At 40.8% G+C, this 20007-nt stretch overlaps 1 protein-coding gene and 1 long non-coding RNA gene across 2 annotated transcripts; both read left to right on the top strand.

Moving 5' to 3' along the window:
- Window positions 1-983: 983 nt before the first annotated feature.
- LOC147752728 (uncharacterized) lies at window positions 984-3187 on the top strand. Its single transcript, XR_015313297.1, has 3 exons — window positions 984-1074; window positions 2091-2324; window positions 2814-3187. It is a non-coding gene; the product is annotated as an uncharacterized LOC147752728 (long non-coding RNA).
- Window positions 3188-8454: 5267 nt separating this feature from the next.
- On the top strand, window positions 8455-9310 carry LOC111266060 (uncharacterized). The gene has a single exon (XM_022843198.1). The coding sequence runs from the start codon at window positions 8575-8577 to the stop codon at window positions 9220-9222; it is 648 nt and encodes a 215-aa protein (XP_022698933.1). The 5' UTR covers window positions 8455-8574; the 3' UTR covers window positions 9223-9310.
- Window positions 9311-20007: the final 10697 nt, after the last annotated feature.

Below are 20007 nucleotides of genomic sequence, written 5' to 3'. Positions count from 1 at the left end.
TCATTTTTCGAAAAGTACTTTTTCCATCTGTCTTCTAGAACATGGGTAAACTAGCCTAACGCTTTATAAGCGAGAGAAACTAGTGTCTATTGGAAACCAAGTCAACCACCCTCTAAATCGCGCGCGCAGCTGATCTTACGATAGGAACTCTTTCACTTCTCAAAAATCAGCTCAAAGCGACAACAAAGGACTTCTGCGGCGGACAGATGGGTATACAGACCGTCAGGTTTAATAATAACAATACTGTAGACTGATGAAGTGATTACAAAAAAATTTCCTCAGAACAGTTCCTTTACGGTAATGGAACTTAGCCCGTTGGTATTTTTCAATGATGATCCAAAACGAAAAATGCTCATGTTATTTGAATGAATAGCAGTGTACCGAGAACGTCAACACCTCACGCAGCGAAGTATGACACCGATCCAGTGGGACAAATACGCTAAAATGTTCTCATCAACCTAAACGATCGAAAACTTCTCCCGACCTTTGTGCCTAATCGGAATAAGTTGCCTGCGAACAAGTTCGAACCCGATGAACAGCTTGCAGCAGCAGCAGCAGCAGCAACTTAATCTTACGGATATTATCGCCCGTCAAAGACCACAACTTAGAGCTCCGAGGAGAGCAGGTGGCAGGTAAAATATGAACTCTGGCTTTAACGGTGATTCGGTGTAACACCGGCACAGGTGGTCAAAGGACACATTCGGTACTTGTAAACCTTATCATAATGTCGTTTTAACAAATTCTCCAGTAAAAATCATTGGCGTCCTTGATTTAACATGGAACAACTTTGAGTGAAGTTTATGACAAGAAGCGAACTTTTGCCAAGTATTTGTTCATAGGTAATATTGTAGTTGGGAAGTCCCGTCTTATAGTTTTATTATTCAACTATGCATAATGTTTACGAATAGAAATCTAACAGTGCAAAAAAGGCAGTGGTACGTTTAGTAATTGAATTTCTATTTTGAAGTGCTCTAACGCTTCAACGTATGAGATGATGAGAACCGCTACTGATTCATTCATATGTGGCCTGTTTGCGTGCGTGCGTGCGTGAGAATGTCGAATTAAGCACGAAAGGTAAGTAACTTAATGACATTTTACTTTATTTTGTACATTTACTCGCGCCCAAAGGTAAACAGCATAATTTAATGAATATATTACAATTCGCTTTTCGGCTTACGTTTCCACCTCGCTGTCACGATGTTCAGAGGCGCGTCTGAGTACCTTCAGCTAACTTATAACGAGAATAGCCCAACTCTAAAGCTAGAAACGAACTTCGATACAACCTAATGCAAGGCTCAGGAATAATGCGTTTTTGCGGAGAGCTGACAGATGAGAATGCTTTAACACCGCGTCAGACCCGAAACAGAGCTAAATGTTTAGCTCTTTTTTCCCCCCATTCATATGCTTTAACATTCGTAAACAAAAATACCCGACATTGAAAATGAGCATAATCTACCTTATGCGTTTGCCGCTTTATATCAGTTACACAAAGACATGTCACTACAATATATAGCTTTATCTCTTCCAGCTGAAACATCCTCACATGTTCCTTATCTGTCCTAGACAGCGAGATAAGGATGAGCAGTTAGTGACAATTGTTATAGCATATCATAACAATGTAGGTATGTTATGACGTTGTCGCCACCTAGGCGCTTATAGGATACAGAACAGAGTATTCATTCAATGAATAAATCTAATAGAAAGTCTTTGTTTCCTTTATTCTAAATGGTTGACTCACTGATATTTTATTCTGACAATAATATTATCATCTTCTGCGCGATTTGCAGCGACATTCGATCTATTTCTATATAATATAGGCACTAAAGATCGTAAATTCTGCGATTCATACCCGCTCGATCATGTAAAACACTATATGTACTTAACAATTATGTGCATTCAACACCACGAGCAGAACCCGTTGACAAAGCAGCAATCTAATTAATCGACGACAGTGATAAATACGACGATGATAATCAGCCAAATACTGGCACAAACAAAAGACGATGCAGAAGTACGAAATTATTTGGTTTTCGGTCGCTAATAGCCTAAACTTGATTTTTTTTTTTCTAAATAATGACCGACATCACCAGGGCTTACTGTAACCTTGAAACCGGTTCGTACGTGGTCGATGTTTCTTCATTGGGTAGAATGTTAATAATGATTCGTTTTTGTCAAGCCATAGCTTCCACTGTTTTGTATGTTATCAGCATTGCCTTTACGGTCACAGTACGACGTTATGCTGGCAGATCAGATCGAATCGTATCGCGGATCTGTGCATGGATTAAGCTGTTCAGTGACAACTACTGATCTTCCCACATTCCCAGGTTTGTACTGCCAATGAATTTGTAACATCCGTTGTCTTTCCATGTCTGGATTCGTCATAAAGCGTCAGACGCACTTGTGCGTCATTCTGCACGAATTCAAAGGGTCTTAACCCCCCCCCCCCTCCTCCTCCTGCCCCTCTCCTTCCCTTGAATATACACACACACGGACGGTGTTCGTTTTCAATGAAGCTTTTCGCAGATGCTCCGGTACAGCAGTTACCGAACGCTTGACGGCGATGCCCCATATGTAGGCTTTTGTTGCTGCATGATTGCATCTAGAAAAATGACAGTTGTATTCGTATAGTGCACCGTTATTATCGGGGCGACATGTTCATGGCTTAGTCGGAGAGACATTTGCATGTAGCCTCTTCTTGTCCATGACTCTTCGCTTTTTTTATCGCTTATTTGTTAGTGGTCTTCGAATTGTTTAACCCACAGTATCAGATGCAATAAATTTATTAAACATATATTATCTATCGTTTTAAACAGATCGTTATTAGCGATACAGTTCGCGTTGGCATTCACAGACTACGTGCGCCGGCCGCTGTCAGGCGTCGACACCACACTTGCTTCGAGGAAGGTGGGTTGGCGTGTTAATTGTCTTAATAGAGAAAGACAACGGCGGACCTGCAACCCCAACTTGACGTTAGAACGTCGAACATCCGACGCGACAGTTAAAAATCCCTTTCCGCTTTCTAGCTGCAACGCGAGTCACGCCCGAGGTATAAATGTTCTCTGGTTCCTAGAGAAACGTCAATTTGTATGTTTGCATCCCTTCTAGCAATTCTAGCCCCTTCATCGGTTCTGTCTGCGTTGAATCTTGCTCATCCTTTAGCATTTACATTATAATTAACCCAATCAAAATGAAATCGTTTGTTCTCGCTGTTTTTTCCAGCGCTGCCATCGTCTCGGCGGGCCATCTCAGCTACTCAGGTTCTAGTAGCGGTAGTCTGGCCTTTGGAACTAATGCCGCTTCAGCCCTGTCTGTAAGTTCGGCTCCAGTGATAGCTAATGGCGGCCTCGACGTGCAAGTAACGCCCACCATTCGGCAGGTAGGAGTCGCTAAAGTGGCTCGCGTCAAGTACGTGAAACAGCCCTTCATCAACGTAAACTACGTTCAGCAGCCGGTAACTTCGTATGTGACTCGTCCAGTCGAGTCGGTCTCGTACGCTTCGCGGCCTGTGGTATTTTATAGTGTTCATCCGATTCTGGTAGCAGGACGTGCCCCAATAACGGCCTCAGCGATTGCAACCTCTGCTATTGCCGCCCCTGCGATCACAGTGGCCCCTATCGGTGTAAATGGCTGGAAGAAGGCTTAAACGTACACAGGCGGTGGCGAAATGCTAGTCTTAAATAGATATGATGAATGTTTTTAATTCAATATTCGCTGAGTATTTCCCCGCGGTGTATAATACCTCGTTCGTACCTTATGTTCATTTTGTGGTGGGTATGGACAATTGTTCAAATCATGCAACAGTCAAAGTAATCACTGAAAGTTCTCTAAGTTCGATCGTGCTTGAAAGAAATGGGGGAAAATAAATAAATTAATATGCTTCTGGACGGCGCTGTTTTCATTGAACTCAGATCTTAAAGATAAGCGCGTGACTCTGTATCTTTTTGTTGTGAATCGGGACGAGCCTTACAGTTAATCATAACGAATATTATTAATTATTATTATTATGAAACTGATTGTAGGTTGCTAGCAGATCCTTTTATCCAGACCTGTAGGGGCAGGTAGCACTGTACTAACCTTCGATCAGAAAAAAAGCCTAAGCTCTGATTTCGCGTATCAGCATTTCATGACCTAAAATCTTCGTATGAAACCTTGATCATCATCGGTGATCTACCTTAATCAAGATGAAATTGAAATCATGTACGTCTTCAAAGGTATTCAGGCCGCCGAGGCAAATCACATCTGGCTTCTTAATGTTGTTAGCTGTTACACTATAACAGTTATATTGAAAAGTTCGCGCGCAGAAATACTGGATCTTATAGTAGCTAGCCCTAGAGAATTCTAGAGGAGATAGAAAGATTGGCTTAAATGTGCGTGCAACAATGTTAGCGGGACTCAAATAAAGTTTTTCATTTCTCTATTGCATTACTTAAATCGTCAACTAAGCATTAGGGGCGATCTCTCTGCAGAAGATTAAGGCCATTCGAATCACAGCTGATATAGGTGGAACCAGGCTCCACCATCGGTTCCTGTGGTTCAGAATAGAATGTAAGCCAGTAGAGTAGGAAGCGGCGAAGCTACCCTAGTCGAGCGGTTCCAAGTCCATTTACACTGCTGTGAAAGACTTTTAGGGTATGAACATAAGGGGTAACAGAGTTAACATTCCCATGCCTTCGGAAGGTTACCCTGAGAAAATAAAATAGCGCGCTTTTTTAAATTCAGACTTGGAGATATCCTCCCGCTGAAAAACAAAGCAGTTCAGTATTGGTCCCAAGGCGGTACGGCTTCTAGTGACAACAGTTACCACACGTGTTTTTAAGGGAGCAAGACATGTGCTTGAATCTTGGAAGCTGCTCTTTGTGTTTGCTCCTGTGATGTTGCGAATGTCGTATGTAAAGGACGAAAATAGCTCACGTGCGAAACGAACATTCTATCGAGGCACAAGCTTTTGCTATTTTATGCGGTGAAAATATCGCTAAGATTAGGCCGATCTTTTCAGGGCTAGATTTTTTACTTAAAGGAAAATGATTGCGCTATGCGGCCAATTACATGCTTTGATACCTTTCGTTGTCAGGCAGCGAAGAACGAAAGAGCAGGAAGCAGGCAAACCACAAAGATTTTTAGTACCCTTCGGTCGAGGTGTAGAATATGAGGAGGGTCTTAGATGATATCGCATACCATATAGCTCTTCATTCAGTAATATCCATTCTCAGTTCTTATAAATCGAGATTTACTGAAAGACGAGAAAGGAACTGACTTCGATATGAAACGAGCTCCGCAGCGTGAACTTTCCTTTTTACACATAGTCATTTAGGTATATCGTTTGCTATATTCCACCATATCTGTATATTGAGACCGTCAGAGAAACTTCGCTGGGCATTGATTTTTTCTGTTTACCCGAATGACTTCCAGTAAGGACCTTTTGGCCTTCGTTCAAATAGGGCACATAGACGAGCATATATTAGCAGAAAACTTCTCAGATATTATAGTCAAAGTCAACCGAATACTGGAGCATCAGATTATTAGGAATCTGAGGGTCGATCCTGATAAACATGAAATCGTTTCACAGACATATACGCTTTAAGCTCACCGGCTATAATAATACGTAATAACTGGTCCAAGCTGTCAATTGATGCGTCCGTAGCCGCTCAAGCTGCGGAGAGTACCGCTTACGAATTAAGTTACGTTTCATTTCGTTCACAGGTGGACTGGTAGCGCTAAAGGAAGCATCAATCAACCAAGGACTCCTTTTACCTTTGGTCCTCTTTGTAAGCCGCACGAATACAATACATGCAGAGAGAATCCTTAGCAAACTCCTCACTCCTCCGAAGAAGGACTCTGACTGATCAAGTTGCTTAAAAAGCATAGATGCAGGCGCGTTTTCCTGTCCTATGGAGAATGGCTAGATTTAAAAAAGGCTTATCAGTTGGCGGACTGCCTGCTATGGCTAGTCTCGTGCATCGGTAGTTGAGCTAATGGAGGTGGTCATCCTATTTGACATGTATGCCAGTATTTTATTGCCGTAGCACCAGATGTCTTCATCAAAACAAGGCTGAAGAGACACTTGCAAGAGCTCTATATGTTTTCAATGCACTTTGCTATGACAAGTTTTTACGTTACTGTTTTGGGTCCGTGTCACCCAGGGTTTTGCCTATCGTAGTGCTCGCATGTATCGGATGGGGAGAATCGATAGCTCCTGTGATAAAAGCTGCCGCGGTTTGTTATATCCGTAAAATCCAAGTCGACAGCCAAATTACACTCAGCCAACACGCCATTTGCACGAGCTTGCTATCGGGCAATGCACGTTTCACACGAGAACCGTAACATCTATATTGAGTAGGTGCGGAGCAGGCCTGCGTCAAAAGTACAAGCAGTTTATCTAAAGAGAGACTTATATTAATATTTTCTGTATACTACACACATATTAGAAATTACGATGTTTTATATTGCTCAACACCTTCGGATCACGACTGCATATATAAATATATATACATATGCATGTTCTCCAAATCTATAGTTTCTAGTAGCAATTTCAGCATTAAATTTTACTGTTCAGTCAATTACTGTTCGCGCTGGGTTTCAATTTTATTGCCCAGGACCCTATGTACGTTTCGTCTGGACCAATTTCCATTATTTACTGAGGTGTGCTCTCTAGCCGTATATGCCGGCTTGGATGAAGGAGTTCATAAAAAGCTATCCTTCACACAGTCCTTCTCCTCATAGGCCTGGGACTGCGCAGAGTGAGTATAAGTGAAACAATTTTAAAGGCTACCGCCACAGCTGCTTTCATTGAAACCTCGTCCGAAATAGCTTAGGCGATCTGCCCTGCATAATTGCCTATCAGTTGCGCAATTATTTATCACCACTCATTGTTTACGGTTTACAAATAGTGGAGTTTTTGCAAGTCGTAATTGTGCTTCTGCTTGCTTAGCTTCGTATGTTCCCTCTATCCACCTGCCCATAGCAACTACGTGTTTCCTAGGAGGTCACTTCAGGCCGCGTTTTGCAGCGATAATATTATTTCGAATTTATTATACGTATCTCTGTTGTCCCTCCTTAATGTATTACAACTAATAACGATTAACATTGGCGCGCTTTTCGAATTTACGGATTCTACTCTTGATTTCGCGTAATGATAATCTCGGTAATGCACGCCATCTGTGTTCGTATCAGTGGGTCGATACCACAGTCACAGTGTATAATGCCTGTTCCCGAGCAAAGCCCAATGGCGCACGATGAACAGACACAGCATGACCCAAGCGTAACCCAGTTATCATATAGGTACTTCAAAGCCATTAGAAACCTATTGTTCAAATTTGAAATATTAATTGACACTTTGGTTTAGTAGTGACCAGGGCGTACACGACCCAAATTACCATATTTATCACCTATAGTACTGCATAATGCCACTGGTACTTTACGAAAGAAAGCTGTTTTAACTGTTTATGCTTTGCATAAACAGTTAAAACAGCTATGCTTCTAGCCTGACCCACTTTGCTCCGCGGTGACATCAAGTAGCTTTGTGGTACCGTTATCAAATATAACGGTAGTGAGAATTTTACGATATATATATATATACACAACTACTCTCTGATAGAAGTTTTCCGTCTTCTGTCCGTTATTCCCTCTAGATTAGCTTTTGTCATCAATTTGCCTTTCTAGCGGAATAATCTTTACCCATTATTCTGATCCTTTCAATTGATTTCATTCTCTACCATTCCATCTAGCATAATTGAAATGCATGGTAGTAATAATAGTTATAATGACAATAAAGGAATCATTCGTTCATAGTATATATATATCCATGATTTAGTTTTTTTTTCAGTAATTTATTTACTTTTAGTGGCGTTTATATAATTGTACTTTGCAAGTAGTAAAACTTCAAATGGGCATATCTTTTATGCGAGCTTTAATCGATGCTATCGCGTACTGAAATACTGAAAAAGCGCCATTCCCGATTGTAAATTTATAATGTTAGCACGTTCAAGACTTAATCGCTTTTACCGTTTACGTAGCCAAGTTTTCTACTGTCTGATTATGGGCAGCTGACAGCAAATCTCTATATACGTATGTGTACACGGGGCCTGTTCTGCTAATTCATTGGCATCATCGGATCGCTTCGGATCGTAGGGTAAACCCCGTACGGTTGCAGTCACGTGAACGATAGTCATAGTTGTTACTCTTCGACAATTATAAACGGTATATCATTAAAGCACACTGAAATGCTAATAAGCACTTAGATAGATTGAAAAGAGATAATTTTCGCCTGGTGTTTCCGACATAACGATGTCTCATGAATTTAACTACCAATGAATGTCACTGTCTTTACGCAAAGCGCCACGTACAATACATAATTATATGACAGATAAATAAATAGTACGCCAAAATACTACTAGCCGTTAATATCTTTCAGGGCCTGGATCTGAACACCTTCGACTCACCTGAGCCTCACGCGAGTGCCGACTGGCATTATGTAATTGACGCACGAATATAAGAAGCGTGTGAGCCATTGCTGGCACAGTAGTTGTGTGCTGACATGTATCATTCCGTATACTTTATATCGCAGAAGAATACAACATGAATTCGCTCTCAGTGTTGCTCGCCATTACCTTCGGGGCTACTCTGATATCGGCTGGCGACATCGGTAGTTCGACTAGAAACTTCAGTGGCCTCAGGGTAGGTTTTATCGGAGGAGGTTATGGAGGCCGGGGCCACGTTCCGATTTCAGCTGTTCCCATAACCGCTCCCGCCCTCCAGCAGATCGGCGTCGCCAAGCTGCAGCGCGTAAATTATGTCCAACAACCAGTCGTCAACGTCAACTACGTTCAACAGCCGCTCATCTCGTACGTGACCCGGCCGGTGAAGTCGGTTTCGTACGTAGCCCGTCCAGTAGTTTCGTATAGCGCTCATCCTATCCTGGCCCCCGCCAACCCTGCCTTAACGTCGACGGCAGCTGCTTCAGTTGCCGCTGCCACTCCAGCCGCGATCGGGAGTTCTCTTGGTATCATTGGTGGGTCCTCAGGGATTGGGCATGCTGAGCCTTTTGAACTCGCTGGCTCCATTGGTTCACCAATTACCCCTGCTGTATTCGGGGCCCATGCTAAGATCGCTGCTCCAGGAATCTTTGCCGAGTCTATTGGGTCGATAGCTGGGGCTGGACCTATCGCTGGCCCTGTAATTATCGGTCCAACTAAAACAAGCTATGGTGGTTGGAAGAAATCATGAAATTTTATTGGTTGCACGACGTATGTGTACCTACTTACTTTTTGCTATGTAAAATGTATATTGAATAAAAATTGGGATTCAATTACAAGCAAGTCGTCGTCATAGGCTATCTTTATGAAGAACACACAAATAGATATTTTGTTTCTAGTTAGACTATGTAAGATTAATTTTTGCCTTAAAACTTTATTCGCTCTGAAAGACGATTCAGGTTCAGACAAGGTAATATATACACGGCGACCAAATAATCTGCGTCTTCGAATCTAGCTTGGAAACAGTGTCGTTTGACCAAGAAAAATGCGAGAAGGTAACGTGCTGACGACGTCTACAATGGCCTATTTGTCCTGGAAGGGATTGTTTTGATATGAGAGATGAGTTAGTTATACCGAGGAGAGACGTTCGGCTGAAATTATCGATGTTATCATCAACGTTATGGTATTTATTTGGTAGCAGATTAGATACCTGCAGTCATATGGACTTCAAGAGAGTTCCTGTCGGAGCTTTTCTGTGCTTTTCGCTAGGATAGGAGGATACTTTCGCTAAAGTTGACAACTAATATATGGTAAAAAGCCATACGATTGAACTTCGTGGCGTACTCCACAGTGAACTGAAGACAAACACAGAATGGAATCATCACTCTCGATAGAGACTGATGCACGACTTCGGGATAGCTAGAACGAAGACAGAGTAATGGAAAAAATATAAAGATAATTCTTGGCCCTGTAGTGGCAAGCATCGATTTCCAGCTTTAGTAGCTGTTCGCGTCATTCGTGCCCTAATTATAATCTGTGATAGCGGTTCACCTGTATCTTCTAGATAAACGAATAATTAATCATGTGGTATAAAGCGAAAAGTGAGTGCAGGCCTTATTCTGTGACTTTTCTCCATGGCAGTATAGCTTTTCAGGAAATTCTATGGGATTATTAATAAGCGAAATCCTGCGTCTAACAAGACACAAACATTAGGTTACACAATTGCAGAGAGCTTTACCTAAGGTAACTTAACGGTCTTGAAAGGCATACCATTACTTCATTTCTGATATTCTCGCATAGATATTATGCATTTATTTCATTAATTTTTTTTGCACATATTGGCCATTTTGTTGATTATAGATTGTTTCGACTTCCGAAATGATTTTTGGTGCATAAATTTTCGCCCTACTTGAGGATCATCTGCGATGGGTTCGCAGCAAACGTTGCACAGAGTGGACAGCCGCTACTGAAAGCCTGCAACAGCGAGACGTTCGGTTAGCAGATGGTTAGGGCCATTTGGACTGATCAGACCGAATGAAAAGATGCCATGTATTATTGTGTCCTATTCGAAATTAGACCAGTTGGTGTAAAGAGTATCAAAAACGCTTGCATAGCTTACCCACTGCGGGTATGGCATCTTCAATGTAATAGCACTTACTGTTCTGACGGATAGCTGTCAGATAGTGGTCATGTTTTGGAAACGGTCAAATGTGTAATGGAAACGAGCGAAATTTAGGTGTTTTGCCCCCTGCGATGTATCTCCCAGGTTCGAAATTTTAATGTTTCGATCCCCAATATTCTGACAAGACGACTCGAAAGCGAACGACAAGGGTAGGATTAATAATCAGAGTTTTTCACGATCTTAATGAGAGGGTGCGTAGGCCGACGGATTCGTAGTTGTAATGCTAACACTTAGCGATTTTTTAGTTAACCTATTATTGTCGCGCAGCGAAAATACTACCTGCACCCTCGAAATGATCCTCGTTGTGCAATAGACCGAATGGCCTTAGCAGGGATAAGAGATTTCAACCCTGCGTTATAAAGTGCAAAGAAAAAGACGGGCACGCGGATTTCATCATTGTCTATAACAGTTGTTTAATATAGGATTTTCAATTAGTTCTGGATATTTTGTTCCGGAATGGAAATAGCAACCGCCAACGATAGTGAGGAACAGAGTGATGGTATCGAGTTAACCGATCACCTTTGAAATAAAATTCGATATATCGCAGTTGCGCCGCTACAATCTCATGTGCTGTCCAAGTTCACCGAGAGATTTGAAAAAAAAATCATTGCCATTATATCGGCAACCACAAAATCGCGGCCAGCGTATCTGATTGGAAGAGCAGCAAATACCGGTAAAAAGGACAGACACCACAATCCGGCCTATGTTTACCTATAGCAAAAAAGAAATACGTAAATGTGCCAATCTTTCTGACTTTTGTACGTCACGATAGTAATAATAATAATTAAACAGCTAATTCTGATTCATGCCTCTATCATCGTGTTTCCCAAAGTAACAGAAAAGGAAAAGCGTGCGCTTAATTAAAGGTGTCAGGGAATGTAAGTTACCGTCTGAGATGAACCGTTCGGTGACACAATAAAAGTCTTAATATTCTATTATATGATAAATTTAATCCCCTGTTGAGGTAGATGTCAGTGTACCGCTTCTTGGCAAACATACCTTTGCAATTTTCGATCATCGTCTATGTATATAGATGATTAGCATCAAGAAATGGCTGCCTGATAGAAGATGTAAGACAGGATGATTTATATTTGAGCATCTATCACAAAATCTGTATACGTATGTGTACAGATGATGGCTTAAAATAATCATGCTAAGTTTACTTAGCTTTAGGAGTGCTATCTCGATTCATCGAAATTGTACATAGTCTTAGTCCTAGAAAGGAAGATTTAAAATTTATCTTGCTATCAAAATTCGTATCATAGCTGTTTGTCAACGCATTGTATAATAATCATTTTAAAAAATTGACCAAAATGGTAAGTTTGTTATGCGGGCAAAAATTGCACGCAATACACGCGCTCTCTCTGTATCGTACCTATCTCCAGCAATTTTTCGATTGGAAAGGCCGATGCAGCGGATGTATGAGAACCTCAAGAACAGTCATTAGTATAATAGCAATATGTCCACCTGCATTGATTTATAGTGCCCGCGAACAACAGGTAGGGTAATATTTTCTACGCCATTATGTCGCTTTTTCAAGAGTTGCATGCTTCTACTTAAGTTCTGAACAAGTTCTACTTAAAAGGCACGTGTATACCACAAAGTGAGTCGCTATAATTGGCACTACTTTCAAATTGAACTATTTGTAATACAGTTACATTAATCGGAACTTTTGGGATGCTTAAAAAACCTGCTTCGTAGTAGTATGAGTATAAACTTCTTGGAGCCTCAATTTACTAATTAACTGATGGATATTTTTTCAATGAACGTATACTATACATTAAAAAGTTCAGAAACGTATGTCTTGTCTAATTTTTACATTCGGGTTAGCTATTTAGACCTAAATCTATCGGATTAGTTTATGTGCAGGAAAAAATATTTTATACAGGCCAATAAAGCGCACCAGTGGGGGCTACTTTGGAAACGTGGTTTAGGATCATGATAGTTAATAAATTCACACAGTTTTTAGGTAACTTAAATGGTCAACAACTAACATCGAGTTAATTTTTGTCCTGGCCTACCGTAAAAAAATAGGTGCATTTTATATCAAATAGTTTGCGAATATCGTTGCCATCGTTCGTGTGAGCGTTCTCAGGGGCAAAAATCAAGGTGCGTAATCGCGAGAACCGTCTACCTACCTCCGATCAGGTTTTTGGGAAGTATTTTTTAAAAAATCATGGTGCACAGTTCACTTTAAACAGCGCGCTTTTTGCAATACTAATCTGCACGCATCGCCAGCCGAAAAAATAATACACAGCGTCGTTCTCGCTGGCGAAGTTACGCTAACTTTTTTTTTTTGATAGCATTAGTTCGAGTGAAAAGTACACAAATTATCTAAGGCTGTACACACGTTTTAGGCATATCATTGTCAAAAAGAATAAAAACATCATAGATAGCTTTTAAGCCTATAGGCTCTCACAGAAAAGAGAAATAGGCCACACCATTAGCTGCATTAAGTGCATATGTCTCAAGAGCCGCTACATAACAGTCAATGGTTTCCAGATACAAAAACAAAATTTGAAAAGAAATTCCGCTGATAATTTTTTTTATGGATTATTCTGTAATAGCTGCTGTAGAAAGAAGAAGAAGTTCAAATATCCTGAAATTTTCCAGATTGCCTGAAGTTTGAATCGTTCTCCTCTTTACATTCGGTTCTTAATTTACATAGTAAAGTCATTGGTACAGTAAGATCAAATGCAAAACAATAAGATTATGTTCTGAGAAGTACTATCGGTGCCGTCTATTCTACCGATAAAGCGTAGCATTAACTTCCACGAGTTGTTATGTATGCGTGTCAAAAAATACATTTGTTTGTATTAAAAATACCTTTTTATGAATATCGGAAGCATTGAGCAGTTTTTTTCTGAATTAAAGGAACGTTCGCTTTGAACGCTCCACGCCTCACCAAACCCCTGTTTCTGCATTGGGTTTGTTTTTTTTGTGCTCGTTTCTAGTAGAGTACCCCACAACGGTCACCTTCGCCAAACAATTAAGAAATTGCCCGACCCGACAAACTGCTCTGTACATTAACGTGAATCTTTGCTAGCATTGGAGTATCTGAAAGTCATGGTACGAATCAGAGAGTTACCATGTCCTATCTCAGTCATACGAAACTCAAAATCAAGAACAGAGGACATCGTCACACTTCGATTACACATAGAGAGAGAGAGAGAGAGAGATGAAACTATTCATCATCAATGGTATATCTATTGTTGGAGTATATATGGTATATCTAGGAGTACAATAAAGCACACCTAGAGCGTGAGCAGTCGTATTGACGGTATTCTGCAGGGCCTTCAACAGTCTCAGTCCGTCAGGCCTAACTAGCACCCGTCAACAAATTCCTGCGCACGGTTTGAAATCATCAGTAGAGCATTTATCCATGACAGTCCTGAAGAGAAGCCCTAAGGCAGCCCAAAAAGCATTATAACGAAAAGTCTTATTTCTTCAGAATGAATGATCATATTCTAGATTATGTTATATCAGCTTGTTTTGATGATCAACGCTCACTCCCATAGTTGTGCTATAGTCAACTTCTGTTTCATCACTTTCTGACAGGTTCCGATACTGATAGTTTTTGGTATATTTTCATGCGATTTTCACCCAATCGACTACCTTGATAAAACTGCTCTTGTTTCGTTTCTATCTAGCGTTCTATAATAATAATTACACGCTGTCCTATTACCCAGGGCCGATTTGTAATGCAGATTTGAGTCAAATCGAATAGACAGGCCTGAAACAGTTCGGATCAAAAAGTCCAATGTCCTGTTCCCACCTACGAAGAACCACATACTTGCATGCGGAAAAACGTCCAAGCACCCACAGACGTTCGTGTGAATTTCGCAATAAACCACCTATCTTCACCCATTTACAAGGGAGATTCCGATTTTTTTTAGACCCGATTCCAAAATTTGCTTACTTTACCCTAACGATATCTTAAACGTAATGCAGGACTACGTTGCGAAAAGAGCTAAAAACGAAACGTTCAAATACAAAATTTCGACCAATAGTTTCTTGCAATTTCCCTTGACACCACACTGACCACCGAAGTTCGTATAACAGATACAGATACAGATCTTAACTAAGAGAGAAGTATATTTTTCTCGTGGTCGGCGTACGAAAAATCAACGGCCAGTGTTTATCGACGTCAGAAGACAACAAAAAAGGGTATTGCAGAACTCCCGTCTGACAGTATTGTAGCAGTGTTAGAAGTGTGGAAACAGTGGTAGCAAAGAGCATTCTCTAACTGTTAGTCTACCTAAAATCTGTTTACTTATTACTGTCCAGCACTGACATCGAATCTCAAATAAGTGGCTTTACAAGCATAATTGCCCCTATTATAATCGCCATGTTGGATAAGTTAACTTAAGAGTCCGTACTGTCTATCACTCTACGATATTATTTGCGTATTGATAAACTAAATGACTCGCAGTGATCATTTATGCGACCTTTCCAGTGTAGCTACTGCTATTGTTGTTTTTCTTCATTATGGTGTACAGGCGGCATTTATAGACACTGCCGTATTCTGTCACTGAAAAACCGGATACCTTTACAATGCTGCGTACACAGTGGGGCAAATAGTGATTTAAATTGTCAATAGGTGAAGTAAACATGAATAGAAATGGCGAAATGTCAGATTGTTTGTATTAGTTCGGGGTCTTGGTTTCACGAGAGTCCGATAGAGATTTATAAATTGCGTGATGGCACTCATAGCGGCTTACTCCGCTACTGCGACCCGGTCATCAAATTCGACCCTGTCTAGGTAATTTTGTCGTATTTTAATCCTATAACAACAATCTTGTTTAAAAGGCCCCTGTCAAACCTCGATTTTCGTTATGGGTCGTTTATGGACTCGGTATCTCAGCATTCGCTCATCGCGGGCTAGAACAACAATCGTAATAGGAAGCACTGTCGCAAGACGGTATCGATAACTGGCAACGGGCTTCGACAAGAGCGTTATTACCGTAATTGAGCGTAGCTGCCAAATTGCCAAACTATACAAGACCCTACAGCCGCACGCGAGAAACTTAGCTCAATGTGTTCTATCCAAAGAATCACCCTCGCGTAAAATTGTAGCACTGATCAAACCCAGGGATCAAAGGGGGAAGGAGCCGAAGAACTCGGTCGCTGGGTTTAAGGTTTTGTTGGACCGAAGCAGTGTTCGGTTCAATTGATTTTGTCGAAGATTTCGTCTGACAGCAAAGTACCTGTCACACAAATGCTCGATTAAGTTTCGTAGCATGAATATAATGGCATTGTTTGAAACGTCATAGAACCATCCATTCAACACTCTCCACTACGCTTACTTGAGCGGTTTCGGCCTCGAAGCCCCCGTGGCAACTACCGATCCACTTAGTACTGTATACTAAAAGATCGCTATCATCATTGTTATTAGGATTATCCGATTGCCCCTGACAGCATCGCCGGCACCAGCATTGAATGTAAGTATAGCGATTGTTGGCTTCGACTGGTGTTACCACACAATTCGGTCACACTTGACTTTGTGGTGGGGGGGCAACTGACTGTCTGATCAATGTAACATTATCCGAAAAATCCGATTGTTACCACATCACAAGACAAGAATCCCAGGTTGTCTCGGCTCCCTACTGATGGGGTGGGGTAAAAGGTGATTTAGGTCAGTTGAAAACATTAGCCATGTGCACTTGTTAGGTTATCACATGGCCAGCGTGACTATTGAAAACCAGAATGAAGAATAAAATAAAGAAAAGCACAACTAGTACTGTTAGGAAACTGTATAGAATTAATAATTTTATTTTCAAGTCTAAGTGGAGCAGCCGCTGGAAAAGCAGTGGGAGATTATTCTGGGGTTTGTGAGCGATTCTTCAAGTACAAATAGGTGCTAAATCCAATATTGCTAACTAAATATACAGAAAGCGTCTGTTATGTAAGGTGATTAGAAACCGCTCAGGAGAAACGGTATGAGGGTATCGATGGCTGAACGGCCAGTGAGTGAGTAACCAGTGTTACCTGATAGAGAACGTAGAATACACCAACTATCAGTCCCAGAGCTGTCTTGAGATTGTCAAGTAAAATTCTGGTTGATTTGAGGAATTGCAGCTTATTTTCGTTCGTTCGTTCGTTCATTAAGTTATTGCATTATGGGTATCGACATATAAAAATAATGTAATGTATATGGGAAAATACTATTGTTCCTTACTAATATAGCTAAACGTTGAGATGTTCACTTACAGTTAAGTTACATAGAATAAAAATCTTTCGTGAACGGGGATCAAATCTTAGATTATCGCATCTATTTGACTTATACTAAAATATATGTATCAATTATTATTATTATTATCAAGAATGTTTAATTATTCAGAGGTTCAAACTTGAAGCTCCATTCTTCATCAAACATCGAACCGCTAAACGTAACTTCACGGCGGACCATTTGACAGCACTAGATCATGCCGTCGATCCAGTTCGCCACTTAGGTGTAACTTTCAATATTAAGCAACTTTATAATAATAATAATAAGCAATATTAAGAAACTGTCTATGCTTATTTAATATGAATCGTTTATTCATCATAGAAGGAAAAAGAGGTTTGCTAAAATATACACATTCAAAGGCCTTTCTAATAGCAGTAGGTATTCCACTAGATAGGTCATGTTTATAGAGAAGCATCGCTTATATTAATATATAAATAACAAAGCTTACTTACTTTTGTCAACAATAAATTTTAAGCCGTTTGACAGTCTCCTTATCTAGACTGACAGAATTGTTTGTGCACATAGGTGATATTTCAAATGTGAGAACAATGTGATCATACCGCTGATGATAAACATAAATATGTGTGTCTTATATACAGTCTTACCATTATTTTCTGACGTTCAAGATAAACTACCAACAGGCGTATCAGACATCTTGGCAGAAATATACTATTCCCCGCTCTATCCCTTAATTTTTTTAGTACACTCTCAGTATGTAGACGACTGTTGCGTTTAAACGTAATTTGCTTCTAACAGTCAACGAATATATAACATGTACATATGCTATACAACATGACATATACCGTACACATTATTACATCTTCTGTTATCTACGTTACAAACGCCATATCAACGGGAGTGTTAAACGGGAAAGACTGATTGTGGCGTATCGGTCCCGGGTGAGCGGAGCGAGTAGTGGGTATGCAGACTAACAAAAGAGGAATCCGCTTTATGATCGAACCATGCAGGCTGGATGCCTCCCCCACAGCCGCTCATTTCGGGCCTATTGTAGCGCGAAAAATTGATCTTTTACTATAACTATAGCTACTATTAATACTTTGCGATGTCTGCTTCGCCTGTCGTCTGCTCTGGTCCTTGTAGCTTTTCTCTCATTCGTGCTGACGCTCAAGTACCACTCGTTGATGGCCGCTTACGCGCCGACTGGCGACAAATCGTAATCGGCATTTGATCTCAATACTTCACATATATAGAAGTGGGTTCGTAAAAGAATCATTTTCATATTTCACTTTTCTTTTCTTTCCTCAGAAATGTTTTCATAATCTTCAACAACAGCAGCGGCAGTACCGCCGATATCGACGCGCTGGCGACATCAACGCCAGCAGCAGAAATGAATAAAGCTGACAGATTCCGCAGCGGCCAGTTGGGGGCCACAACAACGATATATTCCCTCGCCGCTTGCCCGTTCGAATAAGCAGTGGATGTAAAGTATGTAGTACGTAAGTTAGCGTCGAGCGGCAATTCGCATATAGTCCATCGCAGTTTCGAAAGGTGTGGCAGCACCCCACAAAGGGGTTCGTCTATTACTTTGGCAGAACCAACTGCTAGTAACTGTAATCGCCACATTTCTGGAAGTGGGCTCTGCGCTTCGTCGTTGGATGAACGCGGCAGTCTCACACGGCGTGCGGTTAGGCTCCTATGAGTACGGGCCTACTGGCTCTGTTCAAAGGCATCACTTCTGCCCTGCTGAGTCCCTGGCCATCAGCCGCTGGGTCATCCGAGTGCTAACGTTGTAACTGAGATACTGGCTGTTTTTCTATATTATTTAAGCGACTGGCAAGAGAAAATTATCGCTGATAATGTTATACCGTAATAATCCTCCTGTATCGTAAACTTCATTCGAAAAATTCGGAGCGGAAAATATGAAGACCACTTAGATACGTAGTTACGTTGCATTACTTCCCTATAGCTTATATCGGTATATCATTGCAGGTGGTCAAACGATGGGCCTGCTCTAGCGACAAGTCTTAGCGTGGCCAACGAGATACCTTTCCTGGCATCTGCCACGATCCGCATTCTCGTGATTAAATTACCTGAGCTTTCTTACAGCAATTTAATTAAGGCTACTGATTTAATGATGTCGTTCTCAGGGTTAATAATTAGATAGAATCTTGTTTAGATTGACTAACGGCCTTACTATAGGCTGCGAGAAAAAATACGGAACTAGCAAGCATTTAAATTATCAATATAAAAGTATAACACGAAATACATCAAGAGGAAGAATCATTCCCATAGCCATTATCATCAGCTGGAATCAAACGGTTTAATTGTTAGCTCGAACAGTTTTCCTGATGGTCTCTTACATTTTTTTTTGTTTTTTACAGAAAATTATAATATCGTCGCTATCGTGTGAATTAAGTATGAAATCAGAGCCAGGCGTTAGGATGCGCTGGGTCATTTCGTCAGAAAAATCCGATTGCAACTTGGCATACGATAGCTGAACTTCAGCGGTTGTTTTCACCAGCTGATGAGAGAAAAATGAATGATTTCACCAGACGATTGCAAAAAAAAACCCGCCGTCACAGGCTCAAGCTGCAATAACTGACAATGGCAACAACTAAGTAAACCATTAACATCGATTGTGGGTCACGTTTTCAAGGAAATAAATAGCTTAGGAATATCGTTTAACCGCTTTCTTAAGTACGCATTATATTCTATTATTTGTTGTAGGACGGATAGACACATCGAAGGATAGGTACGAAGATGCGACGTAAAGATATCATCACGATAGGATTATCTTTAAACAAGATAGGCTGAATGACAACCTATCAATATTTATTGTGGCCGTGGTTTTAGCCTGTACAAGAGAAACTGGTTGACGCTTGAAAAACCTAACCTAATAAATTGCATTTTGAAATATAACTTGACACACGAGAAGCGTAGTGTTCTCAGAATACTAAAGAGGTCAGTAAATGTTTCGTTATATGGATTTTTGATTATTCCATAGATCTACAAGGCAAAATAGTAGAAAGCAGTGCTTCGTAACTGCAATAAGAGACGCAATGCTCTCCATTATTTATCAACTAGCTATGAACCTCCCTCCGTTGATGATACACTGTTTTCATCAGCCCGCCATGGAGGTAACAATGTACGAACTTTGCTAGCAG

Source organism: Varroa jacobsoni, unplaced genomic scaffold, assembly GCF_002532875.2.
Source record: "Varroa jacobsoni isolate VJ856 unplaced genomic scaffold, vjacob_1.0 scaffold_1047, whole genome shotgun sequence".
Lineage (NCBI taxonomy): Eukaryota > Metazoa > Arthropoda > Arachnida > Mesostigmata > Varroidae > Varroa > Varroa jacobsoni.
The sequence above is the reverse complement of the archived record's forward strand: the minus strand, read 5'-3'. Positions and strand labels throughout refer to the sequence as shown.